The following is a 20,349-nucleotide window of genomic DNA, read 5'->3' on the forward strand; positions in this document are numbered from 1 at the left end:
AACAAAGAAAAATCTTGACTAGGTACAGACTCAGTGAGCACAGTCTTGCAATCGAGAAAGGACGTCACAGGCATACCATGGCTAGAGAAAACAGACTTTGCACCCACTGAACACAAAATGAAGTGGAAACTGAGCTACACTTTCTAACCACCTACCAAGACATCAGAGACACATCTTCTTCTATCCCATAACCCCGGAGGGTCGTTGAGGCACCACAGATGATCTGCTGACCAGCTCTCTCCATCCCTCTCTGTCCTCGGCAGCTCTCATTGCCTCACTGAGTTTCAAGTGAGTCCATTCTCCGATGTTATCTTCCCATCTTTTCTTTTGCCTCCCTCGTCTCCTGCCACCTTGTACAGTGCCTTGCAGGATGGTCTTTGCAAGGCCTGAGGATCTAGTGATGTGTCCATACCACCTTAGTTTCCTCTTTATGACAGTGGAAACTAAGGTGGTATGGGCACAGAGACACATACTTCCCACAGATCATAACCACCCAAGGAGAGTTAGAAAATATGACCAATGATGAAAAACTCCCATACCTGCTGGGTGAAGTAAAACAATGTGCAAACACAGCAGCAAGATTTGTGAGCTGCTGTGATAAGAGAAGGATATCAAATGGAACCCAACCACCTTAAAAACCATTGTATATAGAGCGTCACAGCAGAAGTGGATTCCTGGGGTCACTTAATATTCCCCATTAATTTTCGCCATAGACTTTTACAAATATATTTATAACAATTGTTAAGCCTCGAACCAAGCCATCCAGGATGGAGGTGAATCATGATCATATAACCTTTGATCCTATGTGAAAACATATTTTAATATTACATTATTTGATATACTACATTTAACAACTACCCTTTGTTTAGCGATTTTCAAAATGTTCTTTTCATAGAAAAAAAGGTTATATGGTCATGATTCACTGCCATCCTGGATGGCTTGGTTCGAGGCTTAACATAATTGTTATAAATATTTTTGTAAAAGTTTATGGCGAAAATGAATGGGGAATATTAAGTGACCCCAGGAATCCACTTCCGCTGCGATGCTCTATATCCCTGCTCTGCCTGCACATTACTGTGATGCATAAAAACAGTTTTCACCTGTACATATTTTATTCTGATTGTATTGTATTGTATTGTATTGTATTGTATTGTATTGTATTGTATTGTATTGTGTACATTTCTGCTTTGGCAATGTAAACGTATGTTTTCTCATGCCAATAAAGCCCTATGAATTGAATTTAATTGAAATTGAGAGAGAGAGAGAGAGGGAGGGAGGGTCGAGAGACCCTGTATGACTGTGATCTTTAAGAAGCATGAAAACACAGACGTTCAGACAGGCTTTGGTCACTTAAAGGCATCCCTGATTTTACTGTTCCTTTGTTCTTGTGTTTTCTCTGTTACTGTTTGGTGTTTTAATGTATTCTCTTTTATTGTTGGGTGTCTTCTCTGCAACTGTAGAGATTACTTTTTTACTTTTTATTGTGTATGTTTGGATCTCTGCAACGGTAGAGATTACTTTTTATTGTGTAAAGCACAGCATTCGTGCTGTGAAGGGTGCTTTATAAATAAAGTTCATTAGTTAACACATTATATGCCCACGAGGTGTCAACGCGTCAAACTCTTTGATGTCGCTTGAGGCCCACAATGCGTTTGACGCGTTTACTGTATTTACAGTAACAATATTAAATCTTACCGTAAGGTCGGGGCAACCCGTGGATATTGACCATTCATCGCGGGTTGTTTCCATTAGACGCTGAGAGCATCGCACTGCCGTTTATCTCCATTTAATCCAATGCATTTGGGTTAGGGTTAGGGTTAGGGTTAGGGTTACCCTAACCCTAACCCTAACCCTTTATGGCTAAAACTCCGGGCATGGCTGGCAAAATGACCAAATTATGATCGGCTAACAGTAGCTTTAGGCTAACACTGGCCCATACTGGGTGGAAGACAACAACATCCTGACTACGGTCATGTGACCAAGTGATGTCACCACGCATGCACTGATGCAACAGGGCCCTGTAGAATACAATGGAGGTGAACGGGCAGAACTGCGCCACCCCCCTTTTGAAAAATGTTTGTCCTTTCCAAGTGTAGGAGCAGCGGTTGTACTCCAAGTCTCTCTCGGGTGACTGAACTTCTCACCCTATCTCTAAGGGAGATACCAGCCACCCGTCTGAGGAAACCCATTTCGGCCGCTTGCACCCGCGACCTTATATACTTTGGGTCATGACCACTTCATGACCATAGGTGAGAGTGGGAACACTTCATGACCATAGGTGAGAGTAGGAACACTTCATGACCATAGGTGAGAGTGGGAACACTTCATGACCATAGGTGAGAGTGGGAACACTTCATGACCATAGGTGAGACTAGGAACTGTCTCTGGTTACACTGAAAAACACATGACATCACACTGACATCACTTCCTGTACAGCCAGACAGTCAGACAAGCGACAAGGTTTTTCAGGGTATAATGCGACCTTCGGTATAACATACCGGTCAGAGGGTATAACGTACCGGTCAGGAAGGACTGGGGATTGAACAGTCCACTCAGCCACACCACACTGGGCAGCAGCAGGTCCTGAGTCCAGCTGTCCAGCTCTCTACAGCGCAGCAACACGTCATTATACCTGGGAGAGAGACATAGGCCATACATGAGAGAGAGAGAGAGAGAGATCATTATACCTGGGTAGAGAGACATAGGCAATACATGAGAGAGAGAGAGAGAGAGAGAGAGAGAGAGAGAGAGAGAGAGAGAGAGAGAGAGAGAGAGAGAGGTCCTGAGTCCAGCTGTCCAGCTCTCTACAGCGCAGCAACACGTCATTATACCTGAGAGAGAGACATAGACCATACATGAGAGAGAGAGGGTTTAGCTTACAGCTAGTCTCGCGTAGCCAGACAACTATTCCACAATCTCTGAATGTTATATAGAGTCTGGAACTACACCTCCTGAATGTTATATAGAGTCTGGAACTACACCTCCTGAATGTTATATAGAGTCTGGTACTACACCTCCTGAATGTTATATAGAGTCTGGTACTACACCTCCTGAATGTTATATAGAGTCTGGAACTACACCTCCTGAATGTTATATAGAGTCTGGTACTACACCTCCTGAATGTTATATAGAGTCTGGTACTACACCTCCTGAATGTTATATAGAGTCTGGAACTACACCTCCTGAACGTTATATAGAGTCTGGAACTACACCTCCTGAATGTTATATAGAGTCTGGAACTACACCTCCTGAACGTTATATAGAGTCTGGAACTACACCTCCTGAATGCTATATAGAGTCTGGAACTACACCTCCTGAATGTTATATAGAGTCTGGAACTACACCTCCTGAATGTTATATAGAGTCTGGAACTACACCTCCTGAATGTTATATAGAGTCTGGTACTACACCTCCTGAATGTTATATAGAGTCTGGAACTACACCTCCTGAATGTTATATAGAGTCTGGAACTACACCTCCTGAATGTTATATAGAGTCTGGAACTACACCTCCTGAATGTTATATAGAGTCTGGTACTACACCTCCTTAATGTTATATAGAGTCTGGAACTACACCTCCTGAATGTTATATAGAGTCTGGAACTACACCTCCTGAATGTTATATAGAGTCTGGAACTACACCTCCTTAATGCTATATAGAGTCTGGAACTACACCTCCTGAATGCTATATAGAGTCTGGTACTACACCTCCTGAATGTTATATAGAGTCTGGAACTACACCTCCTGAATGTTATATAGAGTCTGGTACTACACCTCCTGAATGTTATATAGAGTCTGGTACTACACCTCCTGAATGTTATATAGAGTCTGGTACTACACCTCCTGAATGTTATATAGAGTCTGGAACTACACCTCCTGAATGTTATATAGAGTCTGGAACTACACCTCCTGAACGTTATATAGAGTCTGGAACTACACCTCCTGAACGTTATATAGAGTCTGGAACTACACCTCCTGAATGCTATATAGAGTCTGGAACTACACCTCCTGAATGTTATATAGAGTCTGGAACTACACCTCCTGAATGCTATATAGAGTCTGGAACTACACCTCCTGAATGTTAGAGTCTGGAACTACACCTCCTGAATGTTATATAGAGTCTGGAACTACACCTCCTGAATGCTATATAGAGTCTGGAACTACACCTCCTAAACGGCGAGTAATGGAAGCTGGCATTTCCGTTCATGACAATATATTTTAAAATATCATTTCTGCTAAGCAGCAAGCTAAATATGCTTAGATGATTTGTATTTATATTAGGATAAATGTGCATGATGTGAGACGGAAACAGAAGTGGGGAGGAGGCGTCACTTCTTACGTTATCCCAGACTGAATGATGGGAGCATTTCCAAATCGCAGAGTCAACAGTCTGGCCATGCGAGACTGGGTTACAGCCAGTTGGTACGATAGGTGTGGGAGGCCTTTCTTTGGTTTTGTATCTATTTGATTGAACTCTTTCTTAACTCTTTTACTGCTACAGACGTCCCCGGTCGCCCCATTTTTGACGGCGGCGAACATCAATCAAAACAGCATCAACAGCTCCAATGAGCAACACTCACAGTATTAAAAAAAAATATCAATAGTTAGATTGGTGAACTGCTTAGGAAACATTGGCACAGGGACAGCAGCCCATGAGCTCTATAGCCTTCAAAGTAAGCATATATAAGCCTACTCACCACTATTTGAAGGGGACTCCACGCTCTGCTCTGCAAAATCATCCACTTGTATTTTTGTATGCCCTGCTGTTTCTTTGCCTCGTTCACTTTCTATTGACAGCATGGCCAGTCAGTCCAGTAAGTCTCCTTTGTCCCATTGTGCTTCTCAAATAGTTCTTAACCCTCTTCAATTTTGAGAATCACCGCTCAGCAGTTGATATGCATTTCTGCTCATGATTAAACCATGCCTAAACAACGCATTGCTGAAGGCTAGCTGGCTTGTGTTGACTGACAAGTGATTGATGATGATGTAAGTGTGCACAATGGGCAGCTGTTGATGAAGATGATAAAGTTTTAAATGAGCCCGCCTGCCCCACCTAGAGGCGGAGGACGCAAAGTGCGTGGTTTCTTGACATTTGCGAGTTTTTGCAAAAATACACTCCATTCTTCATAAACATGTGAAGGCAAAACAGCGAAAGAGACCGGTAGAAAAAATATTTCCAGGAAAATGTTCAGGAAAAGTGCAGTACATACCAAAGAGTGCATCTGTACTACCTATCATAGACGGGTTTCTTGTTTACAAACATTGAGACTAAATGCACAGCTGACTGTATCATGTAATCAATTCCGTCCAATCCCCAAACCTGTTGTTTTGGGGAGCGCTGGTTTCATTGGCTAATTTTGGTACCGACCTGTGCACGCATCTAGTTTTATCAGTGTAACGTGGAACAGAAACCCGTCCATACAGCCAGAGATAGGTTACCATGGTTACTGTACCTACCATACAGCCAGACTGTAGATAGAAGGATAAGCCAGCTTGGTCCATGTCTCCGGGACGTTGTCAAAGAACAAGGCTGTCTGGAGCTGCTCCATCTCTGAGGAAATGGCCAGCTCTCCCTGTAACCATAGGAAAAACATTCACAATGTAGACATTCATCACCATCATAAAGCAACGAAGTTTGACATAATTTACACATCCTACCCAGAGTTTCCGTTAGCCGGGCTCATTTAACAAAGATTGAAAAGAAAGCATAATTCTGAACAATATTCTATCTATAATAATATGTACATTGAAACTCAAACTCTAGAATCTGTGTGATACCAGGTGAACCATGAATCTGGCTTCAGTCTAAATAACATGTTATCTAAATTAATATAATAACAATAATGATTATAAGTCGCTCACACACACACACACACACACACACACACACACACACACACACACACACACACACACACACACACACACCTTGAGGCCCAGGTCCAGCTCTCGCAGCGAGCGTCGGATCTCGTAGATGAGCGAGTTCATGCGCTCACATTCCTGGAAGCACACAAGGATGTACGGGGAGCGCTCTGCTGTCTTAGACGTGATGTCAGACATGTTGTATTCTTCTGGAAGTTTCTCTAGAACCTCGTCTAGAGTGGCCTTCACCTGAAGAACATATTAGATCTATAGAACATGTTGTATTCTTCTGGAAGCTTCTCCAAGACCTCATCTAAGATGGCCTTCACCTGAAGAACATATTAGATCTATAGAACATGTTGTATTCTTCTGGAAGCTTCTCTAGTACCTCATCTAGAGTGGCCTTCACCTGAAGAACATATTAGATCTATAGAACATGTTGTATTCTTCTGGAAGTTTCTCTAGAACCTCGTCTAGAATGGCCTTCACCTGAACAACATCACATTAGATCTATAGAACATGTTGTATTCTTCTGGAAGCTTCTCTAGTACCTCATCTAGAGTGGCCTTCACCTGAAGAACATATTAGATCTATAGAACATGTTGTATTCTTCTGGAAGCTTCTCTAGTACCTCGTCTAGAGTGGCCTTCACCTGAAGAACATATTAGATCTATAGAACATGTTGTATTCTTCTGGAAGCTTCTCTAGTACCTCGTCTAGAGTGGCCTTCACCTGAAGAACATATTAGATCTATAGAACATGTTGTATTCTTCTGGAAGCTTCTCTAGTACCTCGTCTAGAGTGGCCTTCACCTGAAGAACATATTAGATCTATAGAACATGTTGTATTCTTCTGGAAGCTTCTCTAGTACCTCGTCTAGAGTGGCCTTCACCTGAAGAACATATTAGATCTATAGAACATGTTGTATTCTTCTGGAAGCTTCTCCAAGACCTCGTCTAGAATGGCCTTCACCTGAAGAATATATTAGATCTATAGAACATGTTGTATTCTTCTGGAAGATTCTCCAAGACCTCATCTAAGATGGCCTTCACCTGAAGAACATCAAATTAGATCTATAAAACATCTAATTAGATCTATAGAACATGTTGTATTCTTCTGGAAGCTTCTCCAAGACCTCGTCTAGAATGGCCTTCACCTGAACAACATCACATTAGAGCTATAGAACCTCATCTAGAATGGCCTTCACCTGAAGACTACATTACATTAGATTTATAGAACATGTTGGTTTATTCTTCTGGAAGTTTCTCTAGGACCTCGTCTAGAATGGCCTTCACCTGGAGAACATATTAGATCTATAGAACATGTCGTATTCTTCTGGAAGTTTCTCCAAGACCTCGTCTAGAATGGCCTTCACTTGAAGAACATATTAGATCTATAGAACATGTTGTATTCTTCTAGAAGTTTCTCTAGGACCTCGTCTAAGATGGCCTTCACCTGGAGAACACATTACATTAGATCTATAGAACATGTTGTATTCTTCTAGAAGTTTCTCTAGATCCTAGACTGACAGAACTATTGCTGTATTGACTTTGACCCCTAAGGACCTTCCAGGGAGAGTGCTCATGTTCGTCTTGCGGTGACACACTTCCTAGTTCCTTCTTCTCTGAGCTGTTTTTTTTTTTTTCGCACATATTTTTTGACATTGCACTATTAGGTTGTGTTGGTAGTTTCTGAGTATTTTGCTTTGTTTAACAATGTCAGTGAGATACTTGTTGCACTAACTAGCATTGACTGCTTTGGTCTCTTTTTGTAAGACACTTTATGTATATATACTTATATTATTCGCCCCTCTATTGATGCACCTTCTCTTTATTGGTACTGTACTGCTCTTGTTTTTTTCCCTCTTATCTATCTTTTTCTTACTTCTCTGTAACTTTGTAAATAACTGTATACTGCTGTGCTACAACTGGACAACTGAATTTCCCCCTTGGGATAATAAAGGTATCTATCTATCTATCTATCTATCTACCTACCTACCTATCTATCTATCTACCTATCTACCTATCTATCTACCTACCTATCTACCTATCTATCTATCTATCTATCTATCTATCTATCTATCTACCTACCTACCTATCTATCTATCTACCTATCTACCTATCTATCTACCTACCTACCTACCTATCTATCTATCTATCTATCTACCTACCTATCTACCTATCTATCTATCTATCTATCTAGGTTCCTCTCCTCTCTACCTTCTCCTCCAGGGTCTGCGTGGCCCCCTCTCCTCTCCTCTCCAGCCTACCTTCTCTTCCAGGGTCTGCGTGGCCCCCTCTCCTCTCCTCTCTACCTCCATGGTCCTACCTTCTCCTCCAGGGTCTGCGTGGCTCCCTCTCCTCTCCTCTCCTCTCCTCTCTACCTCCATGGTCCTACCTTCTCCTCCAGGGTCCTACCTTCTCCTCCAGGGGGTCCTACCTTCTCCTCCAGGGTCTGCGTGGCTCCCTCTCCTCTCCTCTCCTCTCTACCTCCATGGTCCTACCTTCTCCTCCAGGGTCTGTGTGGCTCCCTCTCCCATCACGGCGTCAGGACTCTGCAGTTCCAACAAGGTGTGGAACAGCTTGTCTGACGTCACCGTCAGGAACTCGATCTCTGCGTTGGGATGCAACCCATAATGCACTGGGCTCTCGTGGGGGAGCATCTCGTCTATGTAGCCGTGGTAACCCTGGGAAAAACAAAGTTAGATTTTTTTATAAAAACATTCAGGACGAAAAGAGAGCTGAGCCGGGAAGGCAAAGCTCTCTGTCCACCGAGCAATCTGCCTTCCTAGTGCTACTGTCACCTCTGGTTTTAGGGACCCCAAGCATTAAGTCGCAGGTACAAGGGACGAAATGAGTTTTCTCAGACGGGCGGCCAGCCTCTCCCTTATAGGTTGAGAAGTTCAGTCATCATTGAGATACTGGGAATAGAAGGGGAAATCTCGCTTTTGCGAACGACCATCATTTCGACCAGAGGGTTATTGACTCACTCCACGGAGGTTAAGGTTAGGGTGAGGGTTAGAGTCAGGTGTCGAAAAGATGACATGTAGTAACAGCGACACACTCCTGAGTAGAACCGCTGCTCCTTCACTTGGAAAGGAGCCATCTTACGGTAGGTTGTCGTTCGGCCAACTGTTACCCCTGCGACCCGGTTCTGGATAAGCGGTTGTAGATGGATATTAAGGCACAAGTTGGCACCTTGACAGCGTGCCGAGTTGCCCGCATACACACACACACACACATACACACATACACACACATACACACATACACACACATACACACATACACATACACATACACACACACACACACACATACACACATACACACATACACACACATACACACATACACACATACACATACACACACACACACACACACACACATACACACATACACACATACACACACATACACACATACACACATACACACACACACACACACATACACACATACACACATACACACACACACACACACACATACACACATACACACACATACACACACACACACATACACACACACACACACACACACACACATACACACATACACACACACACACACACACATACACACATACACACACACACACACACACACACATACACACACACACACATACACACATACACACATACACACATACACACACATACACACATACACACACACACACACACACACACATACACACATACACACATACACACACATACACACATACACACACACATACACACATACACACACACATACACACATACACACATACACACACATACACACATACACACATACACACACATACACACATACACACATACACACACACATACACACATACACACACACATACACACATACACACATACACACACACACACACACACACACACACATACACACACATACACACATACACACATACACACATACACACACACATACACACATACACACATACACACACACACACACACACACACACACACACACACATACACACATACACACACATACACACACACACACACACACACACACACACACACACACACATACACACACATACACACATACACACATACACACACACACACACACACACACACACATACACACATACACACATACACACACACACACACACACACACACACACACACACACATACACACATACACACATACACACAGACCCCAAGATACCCAACAGCACTTAAAGTAGCATGCCAAGCTCACAGCTGGTCGCAGTGCGACGTTGTGAGCTTGGAGGTCGGCTTTGATATTTCCACCAAAAGGCCCTTTTAGAAATGTCAGCCCCTGAAAACAACCACAGTAATAATTTAGATATTTAAAAAGAAAGCAACGTATACCGTTTCCTGTCTGGGAACCAAATCTCGCGATACTTCGGAGACAGAAACGATTATTATTTACTGTTATTATTATTTCATTATGTACTGTGCACATCGAAAAGCAAGTGATTGTAAAAATACCTGTGTTATGTCTTCTTTTATATTCCGTCGGGTGGAAACCTTGTATGTCCAAAACCATTTAAAAATGATTTAAACTAGTGAAAACAGCCGATCTACAAGCTTGTAGATCTGCTGTTTTCACTACTTTTGTGCGACAGCCTTGTATGATGAAGCAGGGCTTTGCTTTGCAAAAAAATGTACAAATTTGAAACTTGGAGATACAAGTTTTCTGCCCGATAGTGACGATTTACTTTGTTGGCCGCCCAGCCCCCAAAATGGAACGAAGGCAGACATTTTATTTAAACTTTTATCCTAATGGCCGGCCTGGACCGGCCGGGAATGAACCGACCTTTCGGGAGTTGTCCCGCTTTACCCAATGGCCAGCACGTCCCTGGCCCCTGATAACAACCACAGTAATAATTTAGATATTTAGTTTTTAGATCAAACTAAAATAAAAAGAAATCAACGTACCTGATAGTCCAGGTTGGAAGGAACCACAAAGCCTGGAGCCAGACACAACTTCCTGTCAAACTGGAAGAAGAATGAACAGGAAACACTTTAATTCAACACACCCCTCTGTAATTGTCAATCTGAGGTTTGACCCAAAATAAATTGCAATAATAAGTCTCTCTACCTGGTTGGGTTGCATGTATTCTTCCAGGTATGTTCTACACAGCCTACGGTCCCAGTCATCAGTGATGTGTCCTCCGTACATGATCTCTCCAAACAGGTAGCGTAGATCCTCCCAGGGTACCTACACACACACCATAGACTGTAAAAAATATATGGACAAAGCCAGGGACGTGCTGGGCCCCTGATTCAGCCTGGGAAAAAGAGTTGGAGATGCCCTCATTGCAGCGCTATAGAGAGAGATCTCTCTCTATAGCGCTGCTGCTGCTACTCAAAGATTTGCCATTTCAGATCATGACAAGTGACAAGCCAGTGGGCCGATTACAGAGTTATATTTCGTCATCGAAACCTTGTATGTCCAAAACCATTTAAAAATTATTTAAACTAGTGAAAACAGCCGATCTACAAGCACACAACGCCTCACGGTGCTTGTAGATCTGCTGTGTTCACTACTTTTGTGCGACAGCCTTGTATGATGAAGCAGGGCTTTGCTTTGCGAAAGAAATTAGTTGGCCACGCCCCCCGCAACTTTATCATCAATTTTAACATAAATGGGACCTTATTTTCACAAAACGCATATCATGGTGATTGAAAGGCAATGTTTAACTAGCGATAGGAACCATACAGTATGTATGAAAGTGTTAATTAAGGTTAGTAAACGAAAGGGGAAAATGAATGGGGTCCAATGGAGAACAATTCTTTTTGCGAGCGGCCGGGGGGGGGGAAACAGCGCAACGCACGCACGCACGCACGCACGCACGCACGCACGCACGCACGCACGCACGCACGCGCACACACACACACACACACACACACACACACACACACACACACACACACACACACTAACAGACTCACTCGCTAGCTTTCGTCGTGGACTTAAGACTCACCTTTTCAGACTCCACCTAAACCCATAGCACTACTGAAACACTCAATGACCATACATGAAGCTAGTTAGCATTTGTTTTTAGGTTTTTGTAAACTGTAAACTGTATTAACAAACAGGTAGCACAGATCCTCCCATGGTACTACACACGCACGCATAGCTCAGGGGTAGAGAAACTGTTATTAGAGCACAAAGGGTTCCCAGTTCGAATCCGGGCTCCCCCTGAGTTAATGTTGAAGAGTCCTTGAGCAAGACTCTGAACCCCTAGTTGCTCCCGGTGAGCAGGTTGGTGCCTTGCATGGTTTCCTCCGCCACCGGTGTATGAATGTGTGCGTGAATGGAATGCACAATCTATGTAAAGCGCTTTGGATAAAAGCGCTATATAAATACACCATTTACCATTTACCATTTACCACACACGCGCACACACACACGCACACGCACACGCGCACACACACACACACACACACACACACACACACACACACACACACACACACCTGTGCGTTAGCCTCCAGGTAGTTGAACAGGACGTTGACAGAGATGGTCAGGTCTCCGGTGTTGAACGGATACTTCCTGTTCCAACCCTGAGGACCGAACTTCCTCCTCTCAGCGACGCAGGCGTGGAAATAACAGAGAGAGAAGAGGAGCGTCTTAAACTCCTGTTCTCTGCTGCACTGGTCCATTATGACCTGTAAATACACATATAAATATACATAAATATACACATAAATATACACATAAATATATATATATATATATATATATACATATATACATATAAATATACATATATACATATATATACATATAAATAACAGAGAGAGAAGAGCAGGGTCTTAAACTCCTGTTCTCTGCTGCACTGGTCCATTATGACCTGTAAATACACATAAATATATATAAATATACACATAAATATATAAATACATATATACATATATAAATATAAATAACATATACATATAAATAACAGAGAGAGAAGAGGAGGGTCTTAAACTCCTGTTCTCTGCTGCACTGGTCCATGATGACCTGTAAATACACATAAATATATATAAATATACACATAAATATATAAATACATATATACATATATACATATAAATAACATATACATATAAATAACAGAGAGAGAAGAGGAGGGTCTTAAACTCCTGTTCTCTGCTGCACTGGTCCATGATGACCTGTAAATACACATATAAATAAATATATACATATATACATATATACATATATACATACAAATAACAGAGAGAGAAGAGGAGGGTCTTAAACTCCTGTTCTCTGGAGCACTGGTCCATTATGACCTGTAGTAAAATATACATATATACATATATACATAAATATATACATATATACATATAAATAACATATACATATAAATAACAGAGAGAGAAGAGGAGCGTCTTAAACTCCTGTTCTCTGCTGCACTGGTCCATTATGACCTGTAAATACACATAAATATATACATACATATATACATATACATATATAAATACATATAAATAACAGAGAGAGAGAAGAGGAGGGTCTTAACTCCTGTTCTCTGCTGCACTGGTCCATTATGACCTGTAAATACACATATAAATACATATATACATAAATATATACATATATACATATATACATATATACATACAAATAACAGAGAGAGAAGAGGAGGGTCTTAAACTCCTGTTCTCTGCTGCACTGGTCCATTATTACCTGTAAATACACATAAATATATATAAATATACACATATACATAAATATATACATATATACATATAAATAACAGAGAGAGAAGAGCAGCGTCTTAAACTCCTGTTCTCTGGAACACTGGTCCATTATGACCTGTAAATATATAAATACATATATACATATATACATATATACATATAAATAACAGAGAGAGAAGAGGAGCATCTTAACTCCTGTTCTCTGGGACACTGGTCCATGATTACCTGTAAATATATAAATACATATATATATACATATATACATATAAACATATAAACATACATACATATGTGTCCCAATTTGGCTGGGAGCCAGTCATTGGATTTTTATTCATTTTCATTTTTTCAAAATGATTGGTTGTGGAGATTGACCCAACAGTTTTGAAGATATGGCTTATAGAATGATGCCATGCTGAAATACTACTTTTGAGATATTCAAGTTCTAAATAAATTTCTAACCTGCAAATGACCTGACGATCTCTCACATTAATTAAAAAAAGTCTTATTTACATGCAGAGTTAAGCTCTGGCGTTTAAGTGAAATGTAGCCTGAAATTTATGAAATGCTTTAGTGGCTTTATCACATTTTAGTGAGAGAAAAAAAAAAAGGTATTTTCAGTCCCTGTCTAAAGCTGTACTTTCCGAGATGACTGGCTCTCAGTGAGATTGGGACACATATATACATATATACATATAAATAACAGAGAGAGAAGAGGAGCATCTTAAACTCCTGTTCTCTGCTGCACTGGTCCATTAAGGTCCAAATGGACCCCTAGCCGTAAGTGTCCATTTGGTTCCATTTGTACACTCAGAGTTACAGAGTCAGACCCCTAAGGGTCCATTTGGTTCCATGTGTACACTCTCAGAGTTACAGACCTGTAAGAGTCCATGTAATGTCCCCTGCTGGTCCCAGACCCAGCGTTGAGAACCTCACCTGGTCAAAGTTATCCAGCGCAGCGTGCAGGTTGGCATGCATGCCAGTAGGGGGCTCGTTGGTGATCTTTATGGCGTTCTCCAAAATGCCCTGAGAAACAATTCACATAAAAAAGGTCAGAGGACCGCATTAACAGAGCTTTCGTCTCGCTGGGTGTCATTCGGCTCTACGACGTTAGAAGTGCTGTTTCGTAAAAACAGTCTTCTACCAGGAAGAGCATCTCCATTCCGTGGATAATCTTTCATTCCAGCTTACCTGAAACTTGGCGACAGCCAACCTGAGAAAACATGGCTGCGGCCGGGTTAGGCAGAAGATGTGTTAAATACGTTTGTTTGTGAATTCTGCGGAATTTGGAAGTTACTGAGCTTGCACGGCCCACAGGGTCTGTTGTTACGGTTACACAGGGCCGGTCCGTGCATATAGGGTAACCAATCGGCTGCCGAGAGGCAGGTCGTAGAGGCAGCATAATACGTCGCAAAAAAATAATAACTTGTTAGTCGTTTGCGAGCAAGTCACATCACTGTTTGGATGAGTGAATTAACCTGCCTGTCTGCTGCTTTGAACCGTATACAGTATTGCAGTGAGGTGCCGGAATAAACTGCCCATTCATACACAGGCATAACGTTGTAATAATTCAACGTACAAAATGGTTCTTCATGCGCCTAGAAACCCCAAGTATGTATGCAATCACTCTAGTTTTAGTAAAAATGTTTTAATGACGATTTTAATAACGATCTCACAGAGAAGAATTGCATTACCCATACTGCTAAAAATGTACAATCGGTGATGACGACGTCTATGATTGGTGGAGCTCGCGGTTACCGCGGACATAGAGCAAGTCTTTCTTTTACAAATATGATGTGCTATTTTAAAGATAAAGATATGAGTGTATGCAGAGATGAAAATCAATATGCTGCCCTTTTTTCAGCTTTCCAATTAACCGTTGTATGCAAAAAAAGTTGTTTATTGTCATGATTCGTCACCACCCGGATTGGCTTTGTCCGATGCTTAAAAAGATGTTTAAATACATTATTTCTGAAACGTCTATGGATGAAATGAATGGGGGAAACGCTTCCAGCACCAGAGTCGGGACGGGAAGGGGCTTAAACTGCAACGCTCTACAGCTGTGAACTTGAAGAGCAGCGGGGGGGGGGGGGGGGGGGGGGGGGGGCATGAGGACAGCTCTCTGCAGGGCAGCTCTCAGCCTCTCTCTCCCATATTGTTGAACAGAGGCACGTTAGGAAGAGTTTGAAAAAGGAGGCGAAAGGAAAAAAGAAGCAATGGATTAACTGGTACTTGGAGATGAGTAAGAATCACACAAAGACACCCGACCACACAATATCAATGGCTATGACCTCAGGCTCATGCATGAGTGGACCACTACGCTAAGCTGCCATCAAAATAAGAACTTTATAATGGTGTGTTAATATGAATAATACCAACCTGTGGTATGATGTGTTCTTGTGGGGTCAGAGCAGGTTCAGCGCTCATAAACACTCTGTAGTCAGGATGACTTCCTTCACAGCAACGATCCAGAAGCTTCTCCAGAGAACCCAGCCAACGCCCCACCAGATGGATGTTCTGATGACACATAAGAACAATGTTCTGATGACACATAAGAACAATGTTCTGATGACACATAACAACAATGTTCTGATGACACATAACAACAATGTTCTGATGACACATAAGAACAATGTTCTGATGACACATAAGAACAATGTTCTGATGACACATAAGAACAATGTTCTGATGACACATAGCAACAATGTTCTGATGACACATAGCAACAATGATCTGATGACACATAACAACAATGTTCTGATGACGCATAAGAACAATGTTCTGATGACACATAAGAACAATGTTCTGATGACACATAAGAACAATGTTCTGATGACACATAACAACAATGTTCTGATGACACATAACAACAATGTTCTGATGACACATAAGAACAATGTTCTGATGACACATAAGAACAATGTTCTGATGACACATAAGAACAATGTTCTGATGACGCATAACAACAATGTTCTGATGACACATAAGAACAATGTTCTGATGACACATAAGAACAATGTTCTGATGACACATAAGAACAATGTTCTGATGACACATAACAACAATGTTCTGATGACACATAGCAACAATGTTCTGATGACACATAACAACAATGATCTGATGACACATAACAACAATGTTCTGATGACACATAACAACAATGTTCTGATGACACATAACAACAATGTTCTGATGACACATAAGAACCAGTAAGACTCCCTAATCGGGAGATAAGCGACCGTCAGCTCACAGCATGATTTGAGAGCAAAATGTGTAGGAGCAGTTTTTGAAAGAATCGGCCTGATGGTGGCACTATATGGGAGAGATCCATGTTGATGACATGAGTGTAGACATATTGTGTACCGATTTGCGTGATTTTAGGGCAAAATCTGTAGGAGCAGTGTCCAAAAATGTGTTTGAAAAAATCGGCCTGATGGTGGCGCTATATGGGACAGATCCATGTTGAAGACATGAGTGTAGACCAAGTGTGTACCGATTTGCATGATTTTAGGTAAAGATTTGTAGGAGCAGTGTCCAAAAATGTGTTTTGCAAAAATCTGCCTCATGGTGGCGCTAGAAGAGGTTCATGTGAGAATTGATTGATTGAATGGGTGGAAGTTGTGGTTTGGCAGGCAAGGAGTGTGTGTGCAAAATTTGTCATGGATCGGGGGAATGGTTGCAGAGATATGAGAAGGGCAAAAGTGTGACGTGTAACAGACTGATAGAGTGACGGACAGCTGGTTGAGGTTTTGATAGTAACTGCGACCTGACGGTCACAACAATGTTCTGATGACACAACAACAATGTTCTGATGACGCATAAGAAAAATGTTCTGATGACGCATAAGAACAATGTTCTGATGACGCATAAGAAAAAATTTCTGATGACGCATAAGAACAATGTTTTGATGACACATAAGAACAATGTTCTGATGACGCATAAGAACAATGTTCTGATGACACATAAGAACAATGTTCTGATGACACATAAAAACAATGTTCTGATGACACATAAGAACAATGTTCTGATGACACATAAAAACAATGTTCTGATGACACATGAGAACAATGTTCTGATGACACATAAGAACATGTTCTGATGACGCATAAGAACAATGTTCTGATGACGCATAAGAAAAATTTTCTGATGACGCATAAGAACAATGTTCTGATGACACATAAGAACAATGTTCTGATGACGCATAAGAACAATGTTCTGATGACACATAAGAACAATGTTCTGATGACACACAAAAACAATGTTCTGATGACACATGAGAACAATGTTCTGATGACGCATGTCATATTCAGATACAGACCTGCAGTATGACCCAGTGTCCCTCCTCAGCAGCTTTCTCCATGGCCAGTTCAGCCACCGCCTCCTGACCCTGACCCAACGACACGTTGTGGAGTTTACCCAGGTCTATGGTGAAGCCTAGCCTCCTACCTATAGGGGGCGATATAGAGACATTAATATGAACAGAGGCGTAACTAGCGGGCCGCAGACGTCGCTACTGCGTGGAGGCCCAGAGTCATTTGAGGTCCAGAGTCATTTGGGGCCCAGAGTCATTTGGGGCCCAGAGTCATTTGGGGCCCAGAGTCATTTGGGGCCCAGAGTCATTTGGAGCCCAGAGTCATTTGGGGCCCTGAGTCATTTGGGGCCCAGAGTCATTTGGGGCCCAGAGTCATTTGGGGATCAGAGTCATTTGGGGCCCTGAGTCATTTGGGGTTCAGAGTCATTTGGGGTTCAGAGTCATTTGGGGTTCAGAGTCATTTGGGGTTCAGAGTCATTTGGGGACCAGAGTCATTTGGGGTTCAGAGTCATTTGGGGATCAGAGTCATTTGGGGCCCAGAGTCATTTGGGGTTCAGAGTCATTTGGGGTTCAGAGTCATTTGGGGCTCAGAGTCATTTGGGGATCAGAGTCATTTGGGGTTCAGAGTCATTTGGGGTTCAGAGTCATTTGGGGCCCAGAGTCATTTGGGGCCCAGGGTTATTTGGGGCCCTGCGGCCGAGTCAGGCCGACCTGTGCTGTTGGCAAAATCTAATAATAATGAATACAGACATACAAATAATGAATACAGTGAATACAGTGAAAAAAGTGTCCATAACAGTGAATGCTTGTCAGTGCTACAAGTAAACGTGAGCTTTTTGCTTACACAATGTAATAGTGCGTGCGTGCGTGCGTGCGTGCGTGCGTGTGTGCGTGCGTGTGTGCGTGCGTGCGTGTGTGCGTGCGTGCATGTGTGTGTGTGCGTGCGTGGCCTCCTACCCAGCGCCTCCACGTCCTTCAGAGGGTCGACTCCGGGCGACAGGATGAAGAACACTGGAGACGACGGACCGCTCTCCCTGAACGACCGCGAGAACTCTGTCTTCCTGCCCTCAGTGTACTGAAGACCCAACGTCTCTGAGACAAAGTTCCTACAACACAGAGTCAGTATAGAGTCAGTGTACTGAAGACCCAGAGTCTCTGACACAAAGTTCCTACAACACAGAGTCAGTATAGAGTCAGTGTACTGAACACCCAGAGTCTCTGACACAAAGTTCCTACAACATGGAGACAGTATAGAGTAGGGGTGTAACAATATAGAAACGGTATCGAAATATTGTTTTAAACTTAACTTATTAAGTGCCGATCCCGCGAAATATTAAAAGGTATCTAGAGTGCCGATCCCGCGATGTCGCGCGAAATATACTGTATATACAGTAAAGCTGGCACTGGCTACCTACCGTCCGGTGAAAAGCCCTGGCATGGGTGAAGTCGCCGATTCATCATCATCGCGCATCCACGTGCACACAATAGTGATCCCATCCCATAGAAACCAACGGTCTTTCTCATCTTTACAGTCCATTTTCTCCAAAAAACACTTTTGATGCCAAGGATGGCATTGGATTCTCACTAAAATAGCACAAGCATGAAGGCATCCATCTTCCATCACTGTTTACGTTTTGGACCAGAACTACTTCCGGGTGAATCTTCGTGAAGTAGGAATTGTTTAGTTAGCTCGATCTACTTCCGGCCTTCAAAATAAGAGACTGGCTGTGGACGGAGCAGGCGGCCGGCATGCTGAACAATTAACCCTTTCATGTCGGCGGCACTAAATCGGTTAAAAAATCTAAGTTAATCGAAATGAAAACAGCTAAAATCGTATTGTATCGTTTTATTTTGTATTGAATCGAATCGGCAGTGCAAAGAATCGATTGTATCGATACTACCTACTTGTGCATTGTATTTAGCATTTTTAAGAAGAAAACATTTAAAGGAGGGGTTTAATTACTTTTCCTTTCCATATAGCTACACTGGTCTATGGATATGGATAAATGTGTGTAATCTCTGGGTTCATGTCAAGGTGCAGGTTTGTCAATATACAATGTCCATGTTTTTGACAGATAATCACAGTGTTTACTTATTCAGCAGCGAAGTGTGATGTCACTTCCGTGAAATGGCGTGAAATGTCGCCCTCTACGGGGTTCATGCTGGTATTGTTTTGTATTCAAATCGCCATAGGGGATTCTGCGAACGCCGCATATAAGGTCTGTGTTAAAAATATAAACACACCATGTGCGCGGACATGCTCTCAGCGACAGTCTGTCCCAGACACGAGTGTCTCTCTGTAGTTTCCAACATTTAGGACAGCATTGATTACATTTTCTCTGACAACAGGCTATATCAGATATGAAATAATATCATAAACTATGCAGAACCCCCCCGCTGACAGAAACGCGCACATGGTGTGTTTATATTTTTAACACAGTTCTTATATGCAGCAAACGC

At 42.3% G+C, this 20,349-nt stretch overlaps 1 protein-coding gene across 1 annotated transcript in view; it reads right to left on the reverse strand.

The window, feature by feature from the left end:
* The window catches only part of dnah9l (dynein, axonemal, heavy polypeptide 9 like), a gene marked incomplete at both ends in the record, with an annotated part of 263,680 nt that overhangs the window by 5,257 nt on the left and 238,074 nt on the right, over window positions 1–20,349 (reverse strand). Inside the window, 11 exons of the mRNA XM_080727109.1 lie at window positions 2,520–2,632; window positions 5,457–5,572; window positions 5,928–6,110; window positions 8,365–8,547; window positions 10,821–10,880; window positions 10,984–11,103; window positions 12,366–12,557; window positions 14,514–14,603; window positions 15,957–16,094; window positions 17,896–18,023; window positions 18,847–18,995. Coding sequence (XP_080583235.1) covers window positions 2,520–2,632; window positions 5,457–5,572; window positions 5,928–6,110; window positions 8,365–8,547; window positions 10,821–10,880; window positions 10,984–11,103; window positions 12,366–12,557; window positions 14,514–14,603; window positions 15,957–16,094; window positions 17,896–18,023; window positions 18,847–18,995 — 1,472 coding nt within the window. The remainder of the gene's footprint in view (window positions 1–2,519; window positions 2,633–5,456; window positions 5,573–5,927; window positions 6,111–8,364; window positions 8,548–10,820; window positions 10,881–10,983; window positions 11,104–12,365; window positions 12,558–14,513; window positions 14,604–15,956; window positions 16,095–17,895; window positions 18,024–18,846; window positions 18,996–20,349) is intronic.

This window comes from Nannobrachium achirus, assembly GCF_963921795.1.
Source record: "Nannobrachium achirus genome assembly, chromosome: 5".
NCBI classification, from domain to species: domain Eukaryota; kingdom Metazoa; phylum Chordata; class Actinopteri; order Myctophiformes; family Myctophidae; genus Nannobrachium; species Nannobrachium achirus.